The sequence below is a fragment of the Crotalus tigris genome, unplaced genomic scaffold (assembly GCF_016545835.1).
Source record: "Crotalus tigris isolate CLP2741 ecotype Arizona unplaced genomic scaffold, ASM1654583v1 scf7180000018368.3068619, whole genome shotgun sequence".
NCBI lineage: Eukaryota > Metazoa > Chordata > Lepidosauria > Squamata > Viperidae > Crotalus > Crotalus tigris.
In genome coordinates this window covers 2,021,133-2,039,928 of record NW_024096968.1, presented here as the reverse complement: position 1 = coordinate 2,039,928, position 18,796 = coordinate 2,021,133, and the positions used below count along the sequence as shown (strand labels likewise).

The window sequence follows — 18,796 nt, the reverse complement described above, 5'->3', positions numbered from 1 at the left end:
ATGTTTTTCCCAAATACTGTATAGAAATTTATATTTTCTGGCATTTGAGGTATATTTGTGTGTGGCACCAACCACCAATTTTATAGAGTTCCATTTTGAGACTCTTGGTCGTGCCAATAATTATTCAATAATATTATTGATTATTAGGAACTGGCATTTATATAGCTAAGGGATTTTTAATAATATACGCTGTCATACATTTGTTTTATTGCAGAATTGTCCATACATCTTTTTCTTATATAGATTTTATATTTATATTTATCAGAGGTGTTTTTGTTCTAACTTTATTTTTTTTTAATTGTACAGGCATGTCACTCACCTGACTAATAGTGCTCATCGCCCTCATGTAGCTTTCATTTCGGGAACGAAACTTAGGAGATGTAAGCAGAGCCGCAGGATCCAAGCTATCCAAACTCCTATTGATTGAAACTTCACTCACTGCCCTCAAGTAACTGTGGCTTCTGATTTGAAGCTTTGGAGAATGTTCACCGGATATCCTTAAAGGGAAAAAAAACAACAACAATTCACTATGCCATATCTACATTTCGTCTAGAACAATACAATGTATCACAGCAAAACAACTACCATAATATTCACACACAAAAAAAATCTACCCAGTGACCCATAGCCATATATAAACATAGAACTCAACCCCCCTATTCATTTGTTCAAATGATTTTTCCAAGTCTGAGCACCATTTGTCAAACAGCATCATCTAGCTTTGTGTTCTTTTCTAGTATTGTTTTTATGTTCTCTGTGTTATTTCATTGTTTTTAAAATATTTTTAACAATCGATAAACCATGCAGAGTTGCTGAGATTGGACAGAATATAAATTTAATATTTTAGTTCATAGCACCGGCAGCCAGATGCTCAGACTGGATTTGGCATTATCCATGGTGTCACAGGATATAAGCCGTTTTGAGTAAAGCTGCCTTTTGCAATTGATCAATGGTGAATTTGTTAATGTTGATGATGTTCAAATGGTGCTTCAGTTATTTTGGGATGTACTCCCTATTACTATTAGTACTACCTTTGCTTTCTTTTGCCACAGATATTCCATTTCTATTTACAGGTCTTTGTATTTGTTATCTTCTCCAATTCCTTCTCTTTGATTCTGCTGTCTCAAGAATTTTTTTGCCTTTCTTATTGACAATTGTTACATGTGATGTGTTTTGCAGCAGGTGCAAATCTGATTGAATTCTAAAGTCTCAGAGCACTCTGGATTCTTCATTTTCTATTAATTTCTCTATTTTATGGTCCCACCAGTTCTTGTTTGCACACAAATAGTATTTTTTGTAGATCTTCCAATGCCTGATTGTTGTTACTTTGTCATGCTATTGTTTGTGCAATCTTCTTGCAGCAGCTGAAAGTGTGTATAGTCCAGGCCATGGTTTTCCCAGTTGCAATGTATGGCTGTGAAAGTTGGACCATAAGAAAGGCTGAGCGCCAAAGAATTGAGGCCTTTGAACTATGGTGCTGGAGAAGACTCCTGCGAGTCCCTTGGACTGTAAGGCGTTCAAACCGGTCAGTTCTAGAAGAGATCAACCCCAACTGCTTTTTAGAAGGCCAGATCCTGAAGTTGAAACTCAAATACTTTGGCCACCTAATGAGAAGGAAGGACTCACTGGAGAAGGGCCTAATGCTGGGAAAGATTGAGGGCAATAGAAGAAGGGGACGACAGAGAATGAGATGGCTGAATGGAGTCACTGAAGCAGTAGGTGTGAACTTAAATCAGTGGTTCTCAATCTTTCTAATGCTGCGACCCCATAATACAGTTCCCCATGTTGTGGTGACCCCCAACCACTTATACATCACTGGTGCCAGGGGCGTGGCCAAAGAAAAGGGGGAAAAATGGCGGACAGCCTTGTTTGGTGACCCCCATGAAATGGTCTTTCGACCCCAAATGGGGTCCCGACCCACAGGTTGAGAACCACTGACTTAAATGGACTCCAGAAGATGGTAGAGGACAGGAAGACCTGGAGGAACGTTGTCCATGGGGTTGCGATGGACACGACTTCGCAATTAACAACAACAACAACTGTTTCTTCAGCTTCTTTGCAGAGGTGCCACCTGTTGTCTGTTGCTGTCTTCTCAGTTCTGGCTTTGTATGCATTTGTGCAGCCAGAATTAGCCTATCTCTTTCTTCAACTTTCCTGTTCTTACCAGGAAATTGGCAGGTCTTGTTATTATCTGCCTTGCCTGCTTTTTTTTTTTTTTTTAATGTCCTGGCCAGGTAGTACTTTGTCTTCCTATGCCTCTTTTCTGTTCTTCATTTAATCTTTCTTGTAGGTCATTTGGTTTCTCCAGTAGTCAGTAAGCTTCCTGGTATGCTAGCTTCATTCAGTGCATCTTCTTCACTATTCTTCAGATATTTTTCCAATGCCTTTTTTCTTTTCCAAACGTCTGATGTACTTGTAACATTTCATGCCTACCTATTTTCCCTGGTAAATAGAGTCTGTCAACACCACTGAAAGGATGAAGACCATGATTCATTGTCATTACTTTTCTAGGGCTTTTAGTTCTGCTTGAGTCCAGTCCATAATTCCAGCTGTGTATCTAATGACTGGAACTGTTTCAGTGTTAATTGCTTTGATGGTATTTCCTCCACTGAGTTTGGCCTATAAAATATTCTTTACACTCTTGATGTATTCACTTCTAAACTTTTTCTTCACTTCAGATGTTGTCAGCTTGAAGGATGCCCAGGTTATTTGTAGTGATCATGTTCACCCAGACTCTTGATGTTGTTTCCATAGCGCAGACATGTCAAACTCGCAACGTCACGTGATGTCACGTGATGTATTGGGACTGCTTTGCCATTGCTGGCAATGGGGTGGGCGTGCTTTCAGGTGACATGTCCGGCCCGCGGGCCAGCAGTTTGCCATAGGCATCTTGATTCCTTCCATTTTCACTAATTTCCCTCATTGGATAGTGAGCATGGCACATTCATCTAGTCCAAACTCAGTTCAATGGGGGTTGCAACTTGGATTTGAATTCATTACTGAAGGATGTAAATTATTCAGTAGGCTTTTTAAAAATGCTTTTTCAAAATGGACTTGCCTCTTTATTGTGGCATGCTTGAAGCAGGATTTTTCTGTTCTAAAAACTAAGATTAATTTGTAGAATGCTTAAATATTTTTACCCAAAAGCACCCACAGAGATTTGTGTTGCCCTGTATATATCTGAAAAATCTGCTGTTTTGATAGCCTGATGATTGCTGGCTTATATAATACAATCTGATATAAATCATTATACAGTATATGAAATAATGGATAATGGGTTTGAACAAACCTGCTGTTTAATAATGGATGATGTAAACTTAAATGAGCTACAAAAGCCTAAAAGAAAAACTAGAATGATTTCTATAGGGTTTTTTTTTTTACTGATTCTCATTTATCTTGTGTTAACCACATACAATCATTCTAAGAACTATCATTTTAATCAAGCTGTAGTATAGGTTGAAATATAAACATAGTCTTTAAACACACACACAAAGAGAGAGAGAGAGAGAGAGAGAGAGAGAGAGAGAGAGAGAGAGAGAGGAGAGAGAGAGAAAGGGAGAAATTAAATGTAACGTAAATAGGCAATTTCAAAACTGATTTAGTTTGATACCAGTTTTTTCCATATTCAATCTATCTATTTTCAAATAAATGTACATACTAATTGTGCATTTTAAAATGTGCACGCTAATCAGGAACTATCATGAATAGAAAAAACTTTCTGTTGACAACCTTTTCAAAATAATTGATAATTTAGTTCATTTGTCTCTAGTGCTATATAATTTTACTTAGATGAGAAAGAAAGGAGAAATTAATGAATTTCCATGGGCTCTCTCAGTACAAGGATTTTAAAAGTAAAGATAAGCATTCTAAATATGATAAAAGTGGGTTGCATTTTGAGGGGGATGTCAGGCTATACATTCTGCGGTGTTCCAGTTTTTGTTTTTAATCAAAAGCACACATCAAATTTAAGTGTCAATATGGGGAGAATACGTTTAATTCTGTTCTCTCAAATTATGCATACCTCAGAAAAAGAAAAAAACACTTTAAAAAATATTGCATGAGAAAGGGCAAAGAATTTATAAATTAAATTTAAAAAAAGAACAGTGTAAGCTACATGCTACACAATTACATGTACATGTATGTTCAAACTACTTCCAATCTGCACTGAAGTATGTGTCTTTTCTCTACGAAAGTTTTCAAATAATCAGCTTAAATACAGTATGTAGAACTTTCTAATAGAAAAGGCTTGTACATACTTGGCAGAACATTATTTTGTCTTGAAATGATAGTAAATTTCCAGGCAAACAGCATAAATGTGTTATATGTTTTATAACTATCTATGACCATGGTGGTAAGCTTATGGCACGCATGCCACAGGTGGCACACAGAGCCGTCTCTGTGGGCACTCATGCCATCTTCCCAGTCCTAGGCCTTCAGCTGGATTTTATAAAACCTTTTCACTTTAGGCCTCTGCTGCCGTGTGCAAAAAAAAAAAAAAGGTTCAATCAATCAATCAATTTCAACTTCTCAGGGGAAAAAAAAATCTCGCAAAGTTGGAATTGATTGATTGAACTTTTAGTCCCACCCAGTCTGCCATTACCACTACAGCCACACCCACCCAATAGGCCATACCCACCCAATGGGCCACACCCACCCAATGGGCCATGCCCACCCAGCACCCGATGATACACAAGTGGGTTTTGGGTTGCAGTTTGGGCACTCGGTCTCTAAAAGGTTCGCCATCACTGATCTATGATAATAAAATATATACTATACTTGAGACTCTAGAAAGAATACAGAGAAGAGCAACAAAAATGATTAGGGAACTGGAGGCTAAAGCATATAAGGAACGGCTGCTGGAATTGGGTATGTCTAATTTAATGAAGAGAAGGACGAGGGGGGACATGATAGTAGTGTTCCAATACCTCAGGGGCTGCCACAAAGAAGAGGGTGTCAAGCTATTTTCCAAGATGCTTGAAGGTAGGACAAGAAGCAACAGATGGAAACTAATTAAGGAAAGAAGCAACCTAGAACTAAGGAGAAACCTCCTGACAGAACAATTAACCAGTGGAACAACCTGCCACCAGAAGTGGTGAATGCTCCAACACTGGAAGTTTTTAAGAAGAGACTGGATGGCCATTTGTCTGAAATGGTATAGGGTTTCCTGCCTGAGCAGGGGGTTGGACTAGATGACCTCCAAGGTCCCTTCCAACTTTATTATTATTATTAAATAAACACATTTGGCATTATGAAAATAAAATATATAAGATAGTATCTACTGATCTTAGAATAAATGCTATTTATGGTAGGAAAAGTTCAGTAAAGAATGCAAAGTTTTTTGTTAGGCTGATCTCAGAAATTAGATAGGGTTTTTTTCTGTAGGGGACGTATACACAAGAAATCTATTATAGTTTATATTTAAGAAATACATGGTGTAAATTTTGTCATTCATGCTAACTTTAATGAAATTATGCTAGATAGGTAAGCTGCTGCTTGCACCAACTGCTGGTGCATTCTTTTGTATGTGAGAAGGCAAGTACAGATAATCCTCACTTTATCCCAGTTGGGACTGGCAGCTCTGTTGCTGAAATGGCTGTTAAGCAGAACATCACATAAATGCTGCACTTAGCAATAGGATTTCCAGAAATCCTGGTTGTGGTCATTATAAGTGAATCACCCAGAGTCATTAAGCAAGACATCACATGACTAGATTTGCACCATCTTGCCAGCTTCTCCTGACTTTGTTGTCAGAAGCTGGCTGGGAAGGCTACAAATGGCAATCACATAATCTTGAGATGCTACAACCATTGTAAATATGCAAAAACTGCCAAATAACAAATACAAGTGTGAGGACTGGTGATAAGTCACTTTTTTTCAGCATTGTTATAACTTTGAAATGATTGCCATGGTTGTTAAGTGAGGACTATTGTAATACTGTTCGAAGCATCTTAATCAAGTAGGATATCTGTTTGCTTAAAAATGATCTAATGCAAGAGCTTTCTTTGATGTGCAATGAATCAAAGCCTGAGCTCGTAATCATTAGTGTTTCTCAACCTTGACAATTTTAAGGCATTTGGACTTCAACTCCCAGAATTCCACAGCCAGCAATGCTGGCTGTGGAATTCTGGGAGTTGAAGTCCACATGCCTTAAAATTGTCAAGGTTGAGAAACACTGAATTGTCAGGTGTTTCTTGAAGTCTCAAGTTATTTTCAGTCAAAAAGTTAGTGACTAGCAGTGAGGAAAAGCTTTTTCTCTCTCTCTGAAATGGATCTCTTCTCTTCACTAAGAAATTAATAAGTTACAAAGTTCTGGAAACAAAAGAAAGGATGCTGATTAGGTTCAATTATGAAAGATATGGAAAAAAAACATGGAGGAAAGAAGCTGTGGACATATCCTTGATTGAAAAAAATCAAGGAGCCATTTCATTTTCTGATTTTATCATCATTCTAAAACATGGATTGAACTGATTTCTGAAGTAGTTATTTGATGTTAAATTGTTTTGCTGAAAATGATGATATGACAATTGCACATGTAGTGTTGAATGCCAAGAGGTAACAGCCACAGATATATATCTGCATAAATCCTATTGTGGCTGTCCTTTATGGAAGCCAATTACAAACACATTGTCTAAAAGTACCAAAAAAGAAAGCTGTCTTTGAAACAGGAACATCACACTTTTCTCCAACCTTTAAAAGCTGTTCTGTCTTCCCTCAGTGGAATTGTGAGGTCCCATCTGTTCATATTTTTAACTGTTTATCCCATCAATACTCAGCAACCAGGTCAAATTTTGACAAATGGAACTATTTTGAAATTATACATAGGAGAACTACACTGTTATAAGGAAATCAAAATCAAAATCTAAAATTCAGTGTGGAATAATAAGTGGGGAGGATAGGCTACATAGACTTACAAGCATCTTTTCTCCATTATCTCCCTTATGACTGCTTGGACAGACATAATCTTAAAAGAATGGATGATTGGCAAGGAAAGGATTAATTATTAATAGTGTGCAGATGCACTCTCATCTAATTTGAACTAACAAATAAAGTCACATTTATTGTTTTTGAATCACTGAACTGATTCAGAGACATCTCATTCAATCAGGAGATTTAACCATGTCGCCTTTGGAACAAATATTTGAATTAAATCTTTGCATAAACCTTCTCTCTCCCTTATGCTTTCAGTCAATCAATCTGAGGTTAGTTTTTGCTTATTCTTTATAATGTATAGCCCAGGAACAGAGAAATCACAATATAATCTCTTCCTCCACTATAAGTATGCCATATAAAATTAATTCCTAAATGGACTTTGAATCAGCAGGTGTTATGATGTCTTTGGACCTCATGCAGTTTAATAATACAACAAAAGAAAGTCCATCCTGCTGTACCAGTTAATGATTTCCATTTAAAATAAACCAAAATCAATATTCAAGATAAATGCAAATGCTAATAGCCACAGCTATGATTCTTTGAACTTTGAACTTCAAATTGGCTTATTTACCCATTTCCTTTTTAACCTCAGTGTAAATCTGGAGGTTTAATTTTAATGTTCAAATAAAATGAACTTAAAGTAAACACTGAAAAAAAAATAAGCATGTAAATTGAATTTTTTTTAACCGCATATGCTGCTAATCCACATTCATTATATCACATTACTTTAATGGAATATATATAGAGTTGTCACTTTACAGAAAGATGCTAGAGTTCATTTTGTTGTGAAATATGATGGAAACAGAAAGTTCAAATTCACTGCTATGATATACATGTCATAGTTCAAAGTTCTGACCATGAATTTGGTCAGAACTTGGGTTTGGCTTGCATGAAACCCTGCCTTCTCTTGAGTTAAGTGTGACAATATTGAAATCATTTAGAAACCCTTCCTTCTGTACTATGTTAAAAATATTATTTAAATTGTATACCAGGGTATTGTATTATTTCAATTATCATCACTTTTTTAACATAAAGAGAAAAGGCCTTTATTACAAAAATTCTTGAGTCTGAATACTGATGAACAGGTTCAGGAAAGACACATTGGAAGTTTTCTGGGTATGTGCTGTGGCTGGATGATCACGGAATACTTTTTTATTGTTCATCCTCTGTCTCATCTAACCAGCTTCATATTACTTAGCTTGGGCATGGACCTTAATGTATTTCTAAATACATATTTTTCAAAGGAAATGGGTATATCAGTTTGCCAGTGCAATAGTGTTTCTTATTAAAGAAGAGAACATAAGAAAGAATTCTCTCAGACAACTTCAGTTGTCCAGTTCAGTGATAAAGAGAAAGAAAAGTCTATATTTTCATATTCAAATGAGTGCACATGCTTGGTGTGTGCATATTTGCAGCTTTCTACCAGTTCTGGGCAATACAGATAGTTCTCATGCCAAAACATTTGCCAATACTTGTATTAAAACTAATGGTCAATGGAGAATTCCAGAACAAGAGTGCAGAGCTGTAAATCAATGTCTGCGCAAAAAATTATGAATGTCTTACTGCTGGCAAGTCAAAAGACACTCTAATTTTGCAGCTAATCTTTGAACGACAAATTCAAAGTGGAACATATTACAACAATATAAAGCAATATACAGGTAGTAAATAGGGGAAATTAGAAATTGTAACTTGGGAAAACAAAAATGATGTGATGGACATAATTGAAACTTGCTGGAATGATATTTATGATAAGCACAAGCATCTGCTGAGAATGCTACTGTGCCAAGAGCTAAAGGTTCCAAAAATTCTCATTCATTTTTTGCTAATAAATCCAGATTCTTTTATCTTTTTATTCAAGCAAACAAACATCAGAGCAAACCAGCAAGTTATTCTCCCCCCCGCCCAGCATTTTTAATTCCAGTATTCCGGCTAGATTCCTTAGTACAGAGGTCCCCAACCTTTTGGGCACCAGGGACTGGTTTCATGAAGAAAGGTTTTTCCATGGACTGGAGAGTACGTGGTTTTGTGTGCTGCCTGCATCCCACAGATGGGCCTTTGCTTGTTTCTGCGGACTGGTTGCTGGCACGCCACAGACCCCGGGGTTTGGGGACCCTTGCCTTAGTAAGTGATAGCAAGAATGACTTGTGATTATAGAAGACAAGGCCATCTCCATACTTCCTCTTTCATCTCTTCTTGAAGCTTGATTTTTAATCTGGCTTTTCCAAGAGTACTGTTAACTTGCAGTTCAAGGCAGAATAGTCTTAAACCTCTCCAGGCATGCATACCTATAGAATATGATGTGACTTTATATGCATACCATCTTTTCTGACTCTCCTAATTTTAGTGGAAATTGCAAACAGTGGCAATTTTCTTACTGATTAATAAAAACCATTGATTTTCTGCAATCATTTGGAGCCCTGTCATGCTCTCTGCATTGTTAGTTATTGTCTCTCTATGCTCTTCACCTTTTCTATTTTTCTTTAGATTGAGTCCAACAATGTTCTTCTTTATTAATATTTCTTTAGATTGAGTCCAACAATGTTCTTCTTTATATTAATAATTTTTAAATAAAAATATATTTAAAAAAAATGAAAAGCAAACACTCCCCAGGCTAACTCAGGTTTACCAGCCCTACTGTTTGTAAATAAAAGCAACAACTCATATTCAGTAATTGCTGACAACTTCATTTTGGTTATTACCCGTTTTTTCAAAAAGTTCCATTCCAGTTTTCTTCCTTTCTTTTTCTTCCCAAAGTCTGCTCTGTTGCCAACTGAATTTATTTTACCAGGCCATCTGCACTCCACATCACCCCTTCTCCTGTGAGAAGCTTGTCTATGAGAATCTAAAATAATACCTATCTTCACTTTATTTTTAACAAAGCTAACACACCACTCTTGATTGGGTTTCAGCCTGGAAGTCTAGATATATGATGAATAAACAAGAGGTCATGGCTTGTCATAGGATAGCTAACACTTTCAGTGAAAAAAGAAAAGATTCAAAATTAGTTATACAGGCTTGAGTAGTGGGCTAAAATCAACAGAATAGAATTTAACTGAGAGAAATGTAAAGTTCTACATTTGAGAAAGAAAATTGAAAGATACAATGGATGGGTAAGGCAAGTCATCTCATCTTTTGCACAAAGATATTGAACTCCCCGAAACTATGATCTATCTTCCACCAATCTTATTTTCCCCATTATCTTAAGTTGTCCTTAAGAGTATAAGTTCACTTAAAATTTCCTCTATAGTCTCTCAAATCTGATTTTATTTCATGTCACTTTGATTTTTTTGCTGTCATTTTTGCATAAGCATGGGTACCAGTATTTAAATTTATTCTAATATATAAGTAAGGAAACTTCCATCTAAACTAAGAAGTCACTTACTCATGTTCACCATCACTGATCCAAATATATATTTATATTTTCTGAAATTGAAATGCAAATTCAGTTGGTTTATGTATCTTACTCTTGGCATTAAAAAATAGGATCAGGCTGTCTTTCTCTTTAGTCTTTCCAACAAAACGAAATGTTGGAAATAAATTATGTAAAGAGGATCATGAGTCTATTAGTCAACATAACTCTCTGAAAATGGAATATAACAGGACCAAATTTGGTGTGGCAGGGAGATGGCAACTAAAGAAAAAATAAGTTAAAATGGGCTATATGCAAGGGGCTGTCAACCAAAGCAAAAGATACCAACAATGAAAATCCCAGAAATTTTCCCTTAATACAACCTCATGGAATTGGCAGTTGGACAGCTGTGCTGAATGTTGCCAACTCCTTTCTAATCATCTTTCCACCAAGGAGAATTCCAGAAGCCATGTTCTGTAATGCTTTTCCTACTTTGTTATTATTCCAAAGTAAGAAATTACACAAAGGACAAGGGACTCTCCCAAGCCTGAACAAATTTAGGATGAGAGAAGATGCAAAAATAAATACTGAACTCAAACAATGTCTCCAGTTATCCAGTATCAAAGACTTGATATTACTTGTGCTCTGTGGATGAATTGAGTATAGAAATAGACTATACATAGATGATTGCAATGAAGTGACATCCAGGGAAAAAATGGCAAAGGTAGCTTGATGAAAAGCAAAACCAACAGAATTTAGAGCCAGCAAGGAGCCCAGATGTTTGATAATTCCTGTCCAAACAAGGAAAGGATTTGAGATTACCCTCAAGTGTCCAGTCTGCTGCTTCTCACAATGAATATGCAAGAAAGTGGTATCTGGAGGGTTTACAGCTCTGGCAGTTGAGGGAATAGCTATCTTGTTGAAAATGCAGCTATCACTTTGAAAGGACCCGGGGTTCTTCCTGTTCTAAGGAAGTACTAAGCAGATGCTTCCTTTTCTAATAACTTTTTGAAATTGCTTATTAACTGTTTTTTTTTTCTGAGTAACCTTGAGATCAATATGTTTTATAGCATCAGGTAAGTTTTCTGAAATCTTTAATGAAAGCAGTTTTAAATGTAAGTTTAGAGACTTAAATTTCTTTTGAATAAATAGCAAAAGTATGATTGGAAATTTTATTTTAGAAAGTTACAAATGGAGTAAGGGTCCAGATAAATTCCAAATAGGATTTTGGAATTAATTATAAAAAATCCTTCCCAAAGGAAAAATGCATTTGTTTTGAATTATTTTTTTAAAAAGATAATAAGATAAAAACTTGGACACTAAAGGGAACTAGAAGGAGCTAAAGGCTAAAATTAAGGAAAATGATCACTCAATCTTGACTTACAAACAGAGAATGAAGCAAAATATTTTAACATTGGGCATATTGTAGAAAATTGTTGAACAATGGACCCAGCGGTTAATTTAAAAGAAAAGAAAGGAATGCAAAATTGGTTTACTTGATCAGGGTTAATATGAATATGTTGTTATCTGAAACCTTTAATGGATTTTTTGGTGTCATCAGAACTGAAATAATACATTTTTATGGATTTGCTTATAGATAAAAGATAGGATATGGAAAAGAGAGATTTTGTATTTTAAGAAATTGTTTATACTTGTTGTGATGGAGGAAACCATTTTTATATATTTATTTTCTTTTTCTTACAATATTTTTATTTTTCTGTATCTTCTATTTTTTCTTTTTTAAGTGTATTAACTTTTATTATTGTAATTTTTAATAAAATTGAAATTAAATGTACCTGTCTTTTAATGAATATTATATAAAAAATAAAATATACGTGTGTGTGTGTATATACACCCACACACCTATATGTATGCATACAAACTGATAATCCATTATTTATACTATTTGTCATGTAATTGCATTGCTACTCTTTTTAAATTATTTTTAATGCATTTTTATTGATTTTTCCTGTTTTATTTAATTAAAAAAATAAAGGAAACAAAACTTCATTTTTTAAAAAAGTGCCTCATAAGTGTAACTTTTAAAGTTGTGCTTGAAATATGTTTTCTTCAGAAACTACATGTGTCACCCTACATAAACAGAGGCACACACAAACATAGTGGCTAATATTTGTTAGTACAATTTCATTAAAATAAAATAAAACTTTTGCAATCATTTTGTATAAGGTTGATAGCAATCACAGATAATAAAACCAACTGTAATCTGCTGAAGGCTAGCACTGCAGGATTTACAAATGAACATTGTTAAATATTACTTTGAGTCAGAATAATTATTTTGAATTTTTGAATTAAAATAGAAAATAAAATGTATTTTTAAATCTCTAAATATGTCACAAGGAAGACTGCATACTAACACAAAAATTACTTCATATAAAAATTAGCACATCCTGAGGCCTTTGAAAATGTCCCCCTTCTGTGGAAACAACAACAATTTACTTGGAAGTATCTGTTATCATTGTGCATTCTTTACTATCATCAACAATTTTAGTATCAGCATCTTAAATGTTCTTTGGGAAATACTTCTCGTATCTTTTTAAAGATTGAATTGCAATTGTTAAACTTTCATCTGATATCACTACAAATCTGCATGTGTTAGCTTTTTATTGGCAGAAGAACAAGCAACATCTCCATGGAAATGTAACTTCAACATTGATCTGCTAAACCAAAAATCTTCACTTTTCAAATTTAAGTATTTTAGAGCTTTAGCTTTTATTTTGTTGCTGTTTATATATAGCAGTTGTAAACCCCTTATGCATTACATTGTTTAACTTCACGTACCATCTGCCTAAAGGCTTGCTTATATTCAACACCTAATCACTAAAGAGAAAATGGTAGTACCATTGCTTTTTCCATCATTTTAGTAATAGTTAGGACTATATTCTGTATAAGTGATAATTCAAGGATTTACCGTAGCTAGCTCTGTCTTTTTTTTTTTTTCCATTATATTCACAGGCCATGTTCTGTTAAATCATAATGCTTTTATCTGTACACTTAAAAATAAAAAAAATCATTTTAAGCATTAATCTGCAAGGGGAGATTATGAAGAAAAAGAATCAGTTTAATCAGAACAGTGTTATTTGCCTGATAATTCTTTTTATTCCCCTCCTCCCTTCCCAGCAAACATTGCCATCTGAAGGAAAAAATAACAACAGCTTCTCACTTCCTAGTAGGATAATGGGAGTAAAAGAGCGGAGGTGTGATTTCATGATCACAGCAAGCTGTGTTTTATTCAGAATTTTAACTATAATGTTCAAAAAGTGTTCTGTAACCACATGGAAACCATGGCATGGGGAACAGATTGTAGGAGGGAGATTGTGAGGTGGGCTAAGGAGAAAATATATTAAAAGAAATCAGAAAGTATTTTTGCTTATGTAATGTGACCACAGTGCAGCTCTGATTTTATACTCAAATAAAAAGCACTGTGGATAATGAAATATTCTGCTTTCTTATCATTCTCCAAAAGGGGGTGATTTATATTACAGTATATGTCTAGTATTGGAAAAATATTGGGAATATCTAGTATTGGAAAATTGAAATACAGCAATATTCCATGCAGTAAAGGGAAAATATGGGCATAAAACTAGAATATATAAATTCATTCCTACTTGCCTTAAGCCCTACAGAAATTGTTGCAGTGTCTTTTTAATGCAGTCAGTTTGGGGCTATTATTTGAGATTAAAAAATCAGAAGCAGTTTAAGTAAAGGAAAAGAAATCTATACTGATTAAAGAATATTCTGATTCATAAGATGCAGCTCAAACTTGTCCTACTTAACAGATCTAGTACTTCACTAGTACAAGAATTTTACATTTTTGCTGAACATTTGAAATGATCTTATTTATCAAGATGATTAATTCTAGGCTTCTAAGATGATTTTGCAAACACTGCAAAGATGGGTAGAATATTTTTATATGTACAAGAGGCAAGACTGATACAACCACTAGGCAAGGTTAGACTGTTATATAAGGGAAATTAACTTGCTTCAGTATAATATTGATTTAATTTTAAATTAATTAAATTAAATTAATTTTCATTTCCTAGATCTGTATATGTACTAAGAATCTGCATTTCTAAAAATTTTGCAGTGCAGTTTACAACTCAAAAATATACAATAAACTTACATTAAATAAAATTACTTGCAAAAATGAAGATTGCTTTTTGAAACATAAATACTAAAAAATTGCATAATTACAGGCAAAAGTGTTCCAAAATCTGTATTGGAAGAGTTAATTGCATGAGTTTTCAGGTGAGTAAATTGGTATTTATGATTTTAAAGGCTAGAAATTATATGTATCTGTTCTCTATTCTTCATAATCTGTTAGTCTGGTTTGAGCAAAAAGCTTTGCTACCAATATTAAAACAAAAATTGCTTTAATTTTTAATAAAAACCGAATTAATTAAAGTTTTTAATTATATGAACAAAAAAGAAAGATTACCTTCAATTTAAACAATGTACTTCAATAGAAACATTAAAGAAAGACAATTGTCACCATTATCCTGCAGAAAAATAAAAAAAGTCAGGGATAGCTAGGTCTAGTTAACAGGAATTTCCAGCACCTGAGCATTAACCTTTTTGGGAATGCCTACCATTTTATCCAATATCTATGCCAACTGATGGCAATGGGAGCAGAATAAAGTCTCAGATGTAGATGATGAGTTTCATGTGCATTTGTCTTTTCATGTAACAGGGAATCATAGCACGTAATACACATTATTTACCCAAACTGTAACTTAGACAACATCTTAACATATCAACTGATAATACAGACACACTCCTACTCATTTCCATAATTGGTGGTCCAGAAATCTCACCATATGATCATTTTTGAATTTGTATCCTATAATAATAATAATAATTAAAACAGACTTACTTGAGGGTTGTGAGCTCTGTAAGTGATGGCTGGGTGGCCTTAAGATAGCTCTCTCTGCGTGCAGCAATCTTTGGAGATGCCTTTGGGCTAGTGTCTGAGTCTCCACTGTCATCATCTCCCATGGCTTTAATGTAGCTGCCACTACGCATTCGCCGACAAGGAATCTCTTCATCTTTGCCACGAGGAGTATATCCAGACCATTCATCTTGAGGAACCTATAATGCAAAATCTTTTCAGTTTGCTCAAAGAACACTGATGCTAAATCCAAGCTTATCAAATTCTCCCAGAAGCAATATAGGGTTGGGGGAAGCCAAAGCTGATTCTGTGATTATATCAAGGTATATTATACCATGAAGTAATTTCTTTGCAATAGTCATTGCAAATTAACTGCTTAAACTGTTCAGCAGAATACGCATATCTAATAAGATTCTTATAAATGAAGCATCAAGCTTTCATTCTGCATTACTGAAGCTTTTGTATGCAAACCTGACCATATCCCCAAACTTCTCTGATAGACAAAATGACAAAGAGGCATAATCTATTTCTCAAAACTGTTTTGACTTGTACTTTTTGTAGAGAAGTACCACTAACTTCTTCAGGATTCAGCTTCTTTGAACTATTAAATGGGGATTTTATCAAAAGACTAATGGGCTACATAAACATGGTACTGTGACTTGTCTAAAATTAAAATTTCTAGGACCAATCTGGGTCAGTCACCAGGTCCAGAGATTTAGTGTTCTGAGCTTTTGGACTCTTGCTGGAGCCCATCCTCAGGGAACTTCTCTCCAGCAAGAGTCCAAAAGCTTGGAAATCTAAACCTCTTGTCCTGGTGACTGACCCAATTTGGATTCTGCAACATTTTCCTGGAACACATATATTCACCTTCATTTGTTAAGATTTCTAGCTGGTCTTGGACTTGCTGATTAAGTTTATAATTATAATACAAAATTTTATCAATCTGGATTTATTAATTCAGAAATTTCCAGATTCATTGAAGATTTAGAATTAATGTGATTCAAACGTTCAGAAGGAATATGTTGGATTTCATCTGATGAAATTAAATATTAGAAAAATTAAATCAAAAATAAGAAATTCTTAACAGTAATCAGTAAACATATTCCAGAATCCCACTCTTCCGGATACTGATCTACTCATGCCTGTTACAATAATACCAATGTGTATCTACAGGTAGTCGTCAGGTTACAATAACAATTGGGAATAGAATTTCCATCTCTAAACAATGTAGGCATAAAGCACTATGTCATGTAATTTCACTATTCAGCTACGACAATTCCAGCAATCCCAGTTGCCATGGTATCCTCACAACCACAAAGGTCATTAAATGGAAAGTAATGGGAGTTCAAGGCAAGCTGGACAGTGGTTGAAAGCTGTCGGTGAGAGTTATGGGGGGTGAGTGCAGGGGAAAGGTGCTATGAAATACCTGTAAGTGTGCAGTGTTGCAGGCAATAAGTGTGTTTGTGCCACGATTAGTGAAAAAACAGTGGGACGGGGAATGACTTTCAACCTCTTGCTGGTTTCTCAATTGACTTTTCTTGGGGTAAGCCAGCAGGGAAGGTTACAGTGATGATGGGACACTGCAACGATTGTAACAATGAACCAATTGCCAAGTGCTCAAATTATGATTATGTGATTGCGGGGATACTGCAATGTCTGCAACTTTATGGATTGGTAAATAGTCACGCTCATTCTGTGCCATTGTAACTTTGAATGGTCACTGAACCATTGTATCCCTAGGATTACTTATATATGTAAATTCTTACAGGCTAAGATACCATTTACTGAGAATATACCCACTTCCTTTGCATTTCTGTTGATTGATAGGATTGAAGAAACAATTTAAATGTAAAACACATTTTCTTTGATAGATTTTGATAGATCGTATCCATAAAAGTAGGAAAAGATGAAACATGGATCTCAATATTGTGATCTCACAGTACAAATTCAAAGTTGTAGAGCTTTGTCAGTTTGGCATATTTATAGTAAGCTGCAGAAATCTCTGTCAATAGATTCAATAAATTTATTTTTCCTATTCCCATGCATGGAACATCAACCCAAGGATAGATCCCAAAATGGCATTTAGAGGATGACACAAATATCATTTAATGAGTACGTGCAATTCATTACTTGAATGACCCTGGCAAAGAAAGTTACTCTTACTGATCCAAATACAGAACAATTCAGTTAAAAAAAAAAAACATTGGAAAATAGGAAAGTGGTACTCCCTTATCTTACAAATCCAACAATCTGTACACTTCACGAGCAACCTAGCAAGAGAGTTGCTATATTAGTGTGATGTAATTCTGGACAATACAGCATTCTAAAGGTTTATGAACACATTTTATTAAAATGGTTTAATATACAACTTTAATGTATAAATTGAATAGCCTGAAGACCCAGGCAGGAAGTATTAATTCCAAAGAAGCATCAATATAACATTCTGAGATCTTACTTGCAGTTTTACTCTTATGGTTGAAGACAGTAATTGCTTCCTTTGCATCACATCTATATTATGCTGTTCTAAAATAAAGCAGGGAGCCAGTAGTGGTTAAAGCATCAGGCTAGAAACTTGGAGATCTTAAGATTAAGTCCTGCCTTATGCACAAAGCCAGCATGGGCAACCTTGGGCCAGTCACTTTCCCTCAGTTCTAAGAAGGAGGCAATGGCAAACTAATTCTGAAAAACCTTCCCAAGAAAACTTCAGGGATTTGTCCAGGAAGTCAGTGAGAATCAGACACAATTGGACAGAAGCAAAAACAAACAAACAAACAAACAAAAAAGCATTCTGCATCAGTAAACAGCTGAATTTTGTAAACTAAGTTCTTTGTATACTTTTAAAAAGTATGTATATGGAGAATCTCAGCCATCCAGGTCATGAGGCAACTGAACTTTCTTGTTTTTGTTTAAAGACATTTCGCTTCTCATCCAAGAAGCTTCTTGGATGAGAAGCGAAACATCTTCAAAGTTTTTAAAAATATATTTCTAAGCTTTAGGCTTCAACTTACTGTACATCACTTTTTTCCCTAGCCACAAGTGTTGACTACAATGTGTAAAAATATTCTCTCCAAAATAGCTTTCATTCCTGTTTTATCCTTCACTTGAATTTTACAGCAAAATAACAGTAACACAAATGAAAGACTTAGCCCTTAATTGTTTTTTTAAACTTTTTTTTTAAAAAACTTCATTTATTCAGTACTTTACCTTGGAACAAGCAGCAAAAACCAGTGCAACCAAGTTAGATGGAGATTCTACAGCAGTGTTTTTCAACCTTGGCAATTTGAAAATGTGGACTTCAATTCCCCAAATTCCCTAACTACTTTGTTTACCTGGGGAATTCTAGTAGCAGAAGTCCACACATCTTCAAATTGTCGAAGTTGAGAAACACTATTCTATAGTGTCCCAGGTGCCAAATCAACAATTTACTTGTTTTCCTGGTTGGGCATTGGAGTTGGTGAAACAAGGTATAGAAGATCTTAAAGTCATTTCTACTAGTATGCCAAATATTCTATGAGGGTAATTCGGAAATAAATCTCCATTTGGTTATCAATGACAGATACTCGCAGATACAGAACTTTTATTATACACATTAGAAAACCACACCATTACAT

The 18,796-nt window shown here is 34.8% G+C and overlaps 1 protein-coding gene across 1 annotated transcript in view; it reads right to left on the bottom strand.

The window, feature by feature from the left end:
- LOC120311496 (disks large-associated protein 1-like) overlaps positions 1 to 16,887 on the bottom strand; it is a 64,784-nt gene extending 47,897 nt beyond the window's left edge. Inside the window, exons 1-4 of the mRNA XM_039351054.1 lie at positions 16,751 to 16,887; positions 15,657 to 15,786; positions 15,171 to 15,385; positions 320 to 497 (exon numbers count right to left, since the gene is read on the bottom strand). Coding sequence (XP_039206988.1) covers positions 320 to 497; positions 15,171 to 15,385; positions 15,657 to 15,786; positions 16,751 to 16,887 — 660 coding nt within the window. The remainder of the gene's footprint in view (positions 1 to 319; positions 498 to 15,170; positions 15,386 to 15,656; positions 15,787 to 16,750) is intronic.
- Positions 16,888 to 18,796: the final 1,909 nt, after the last annotated feature.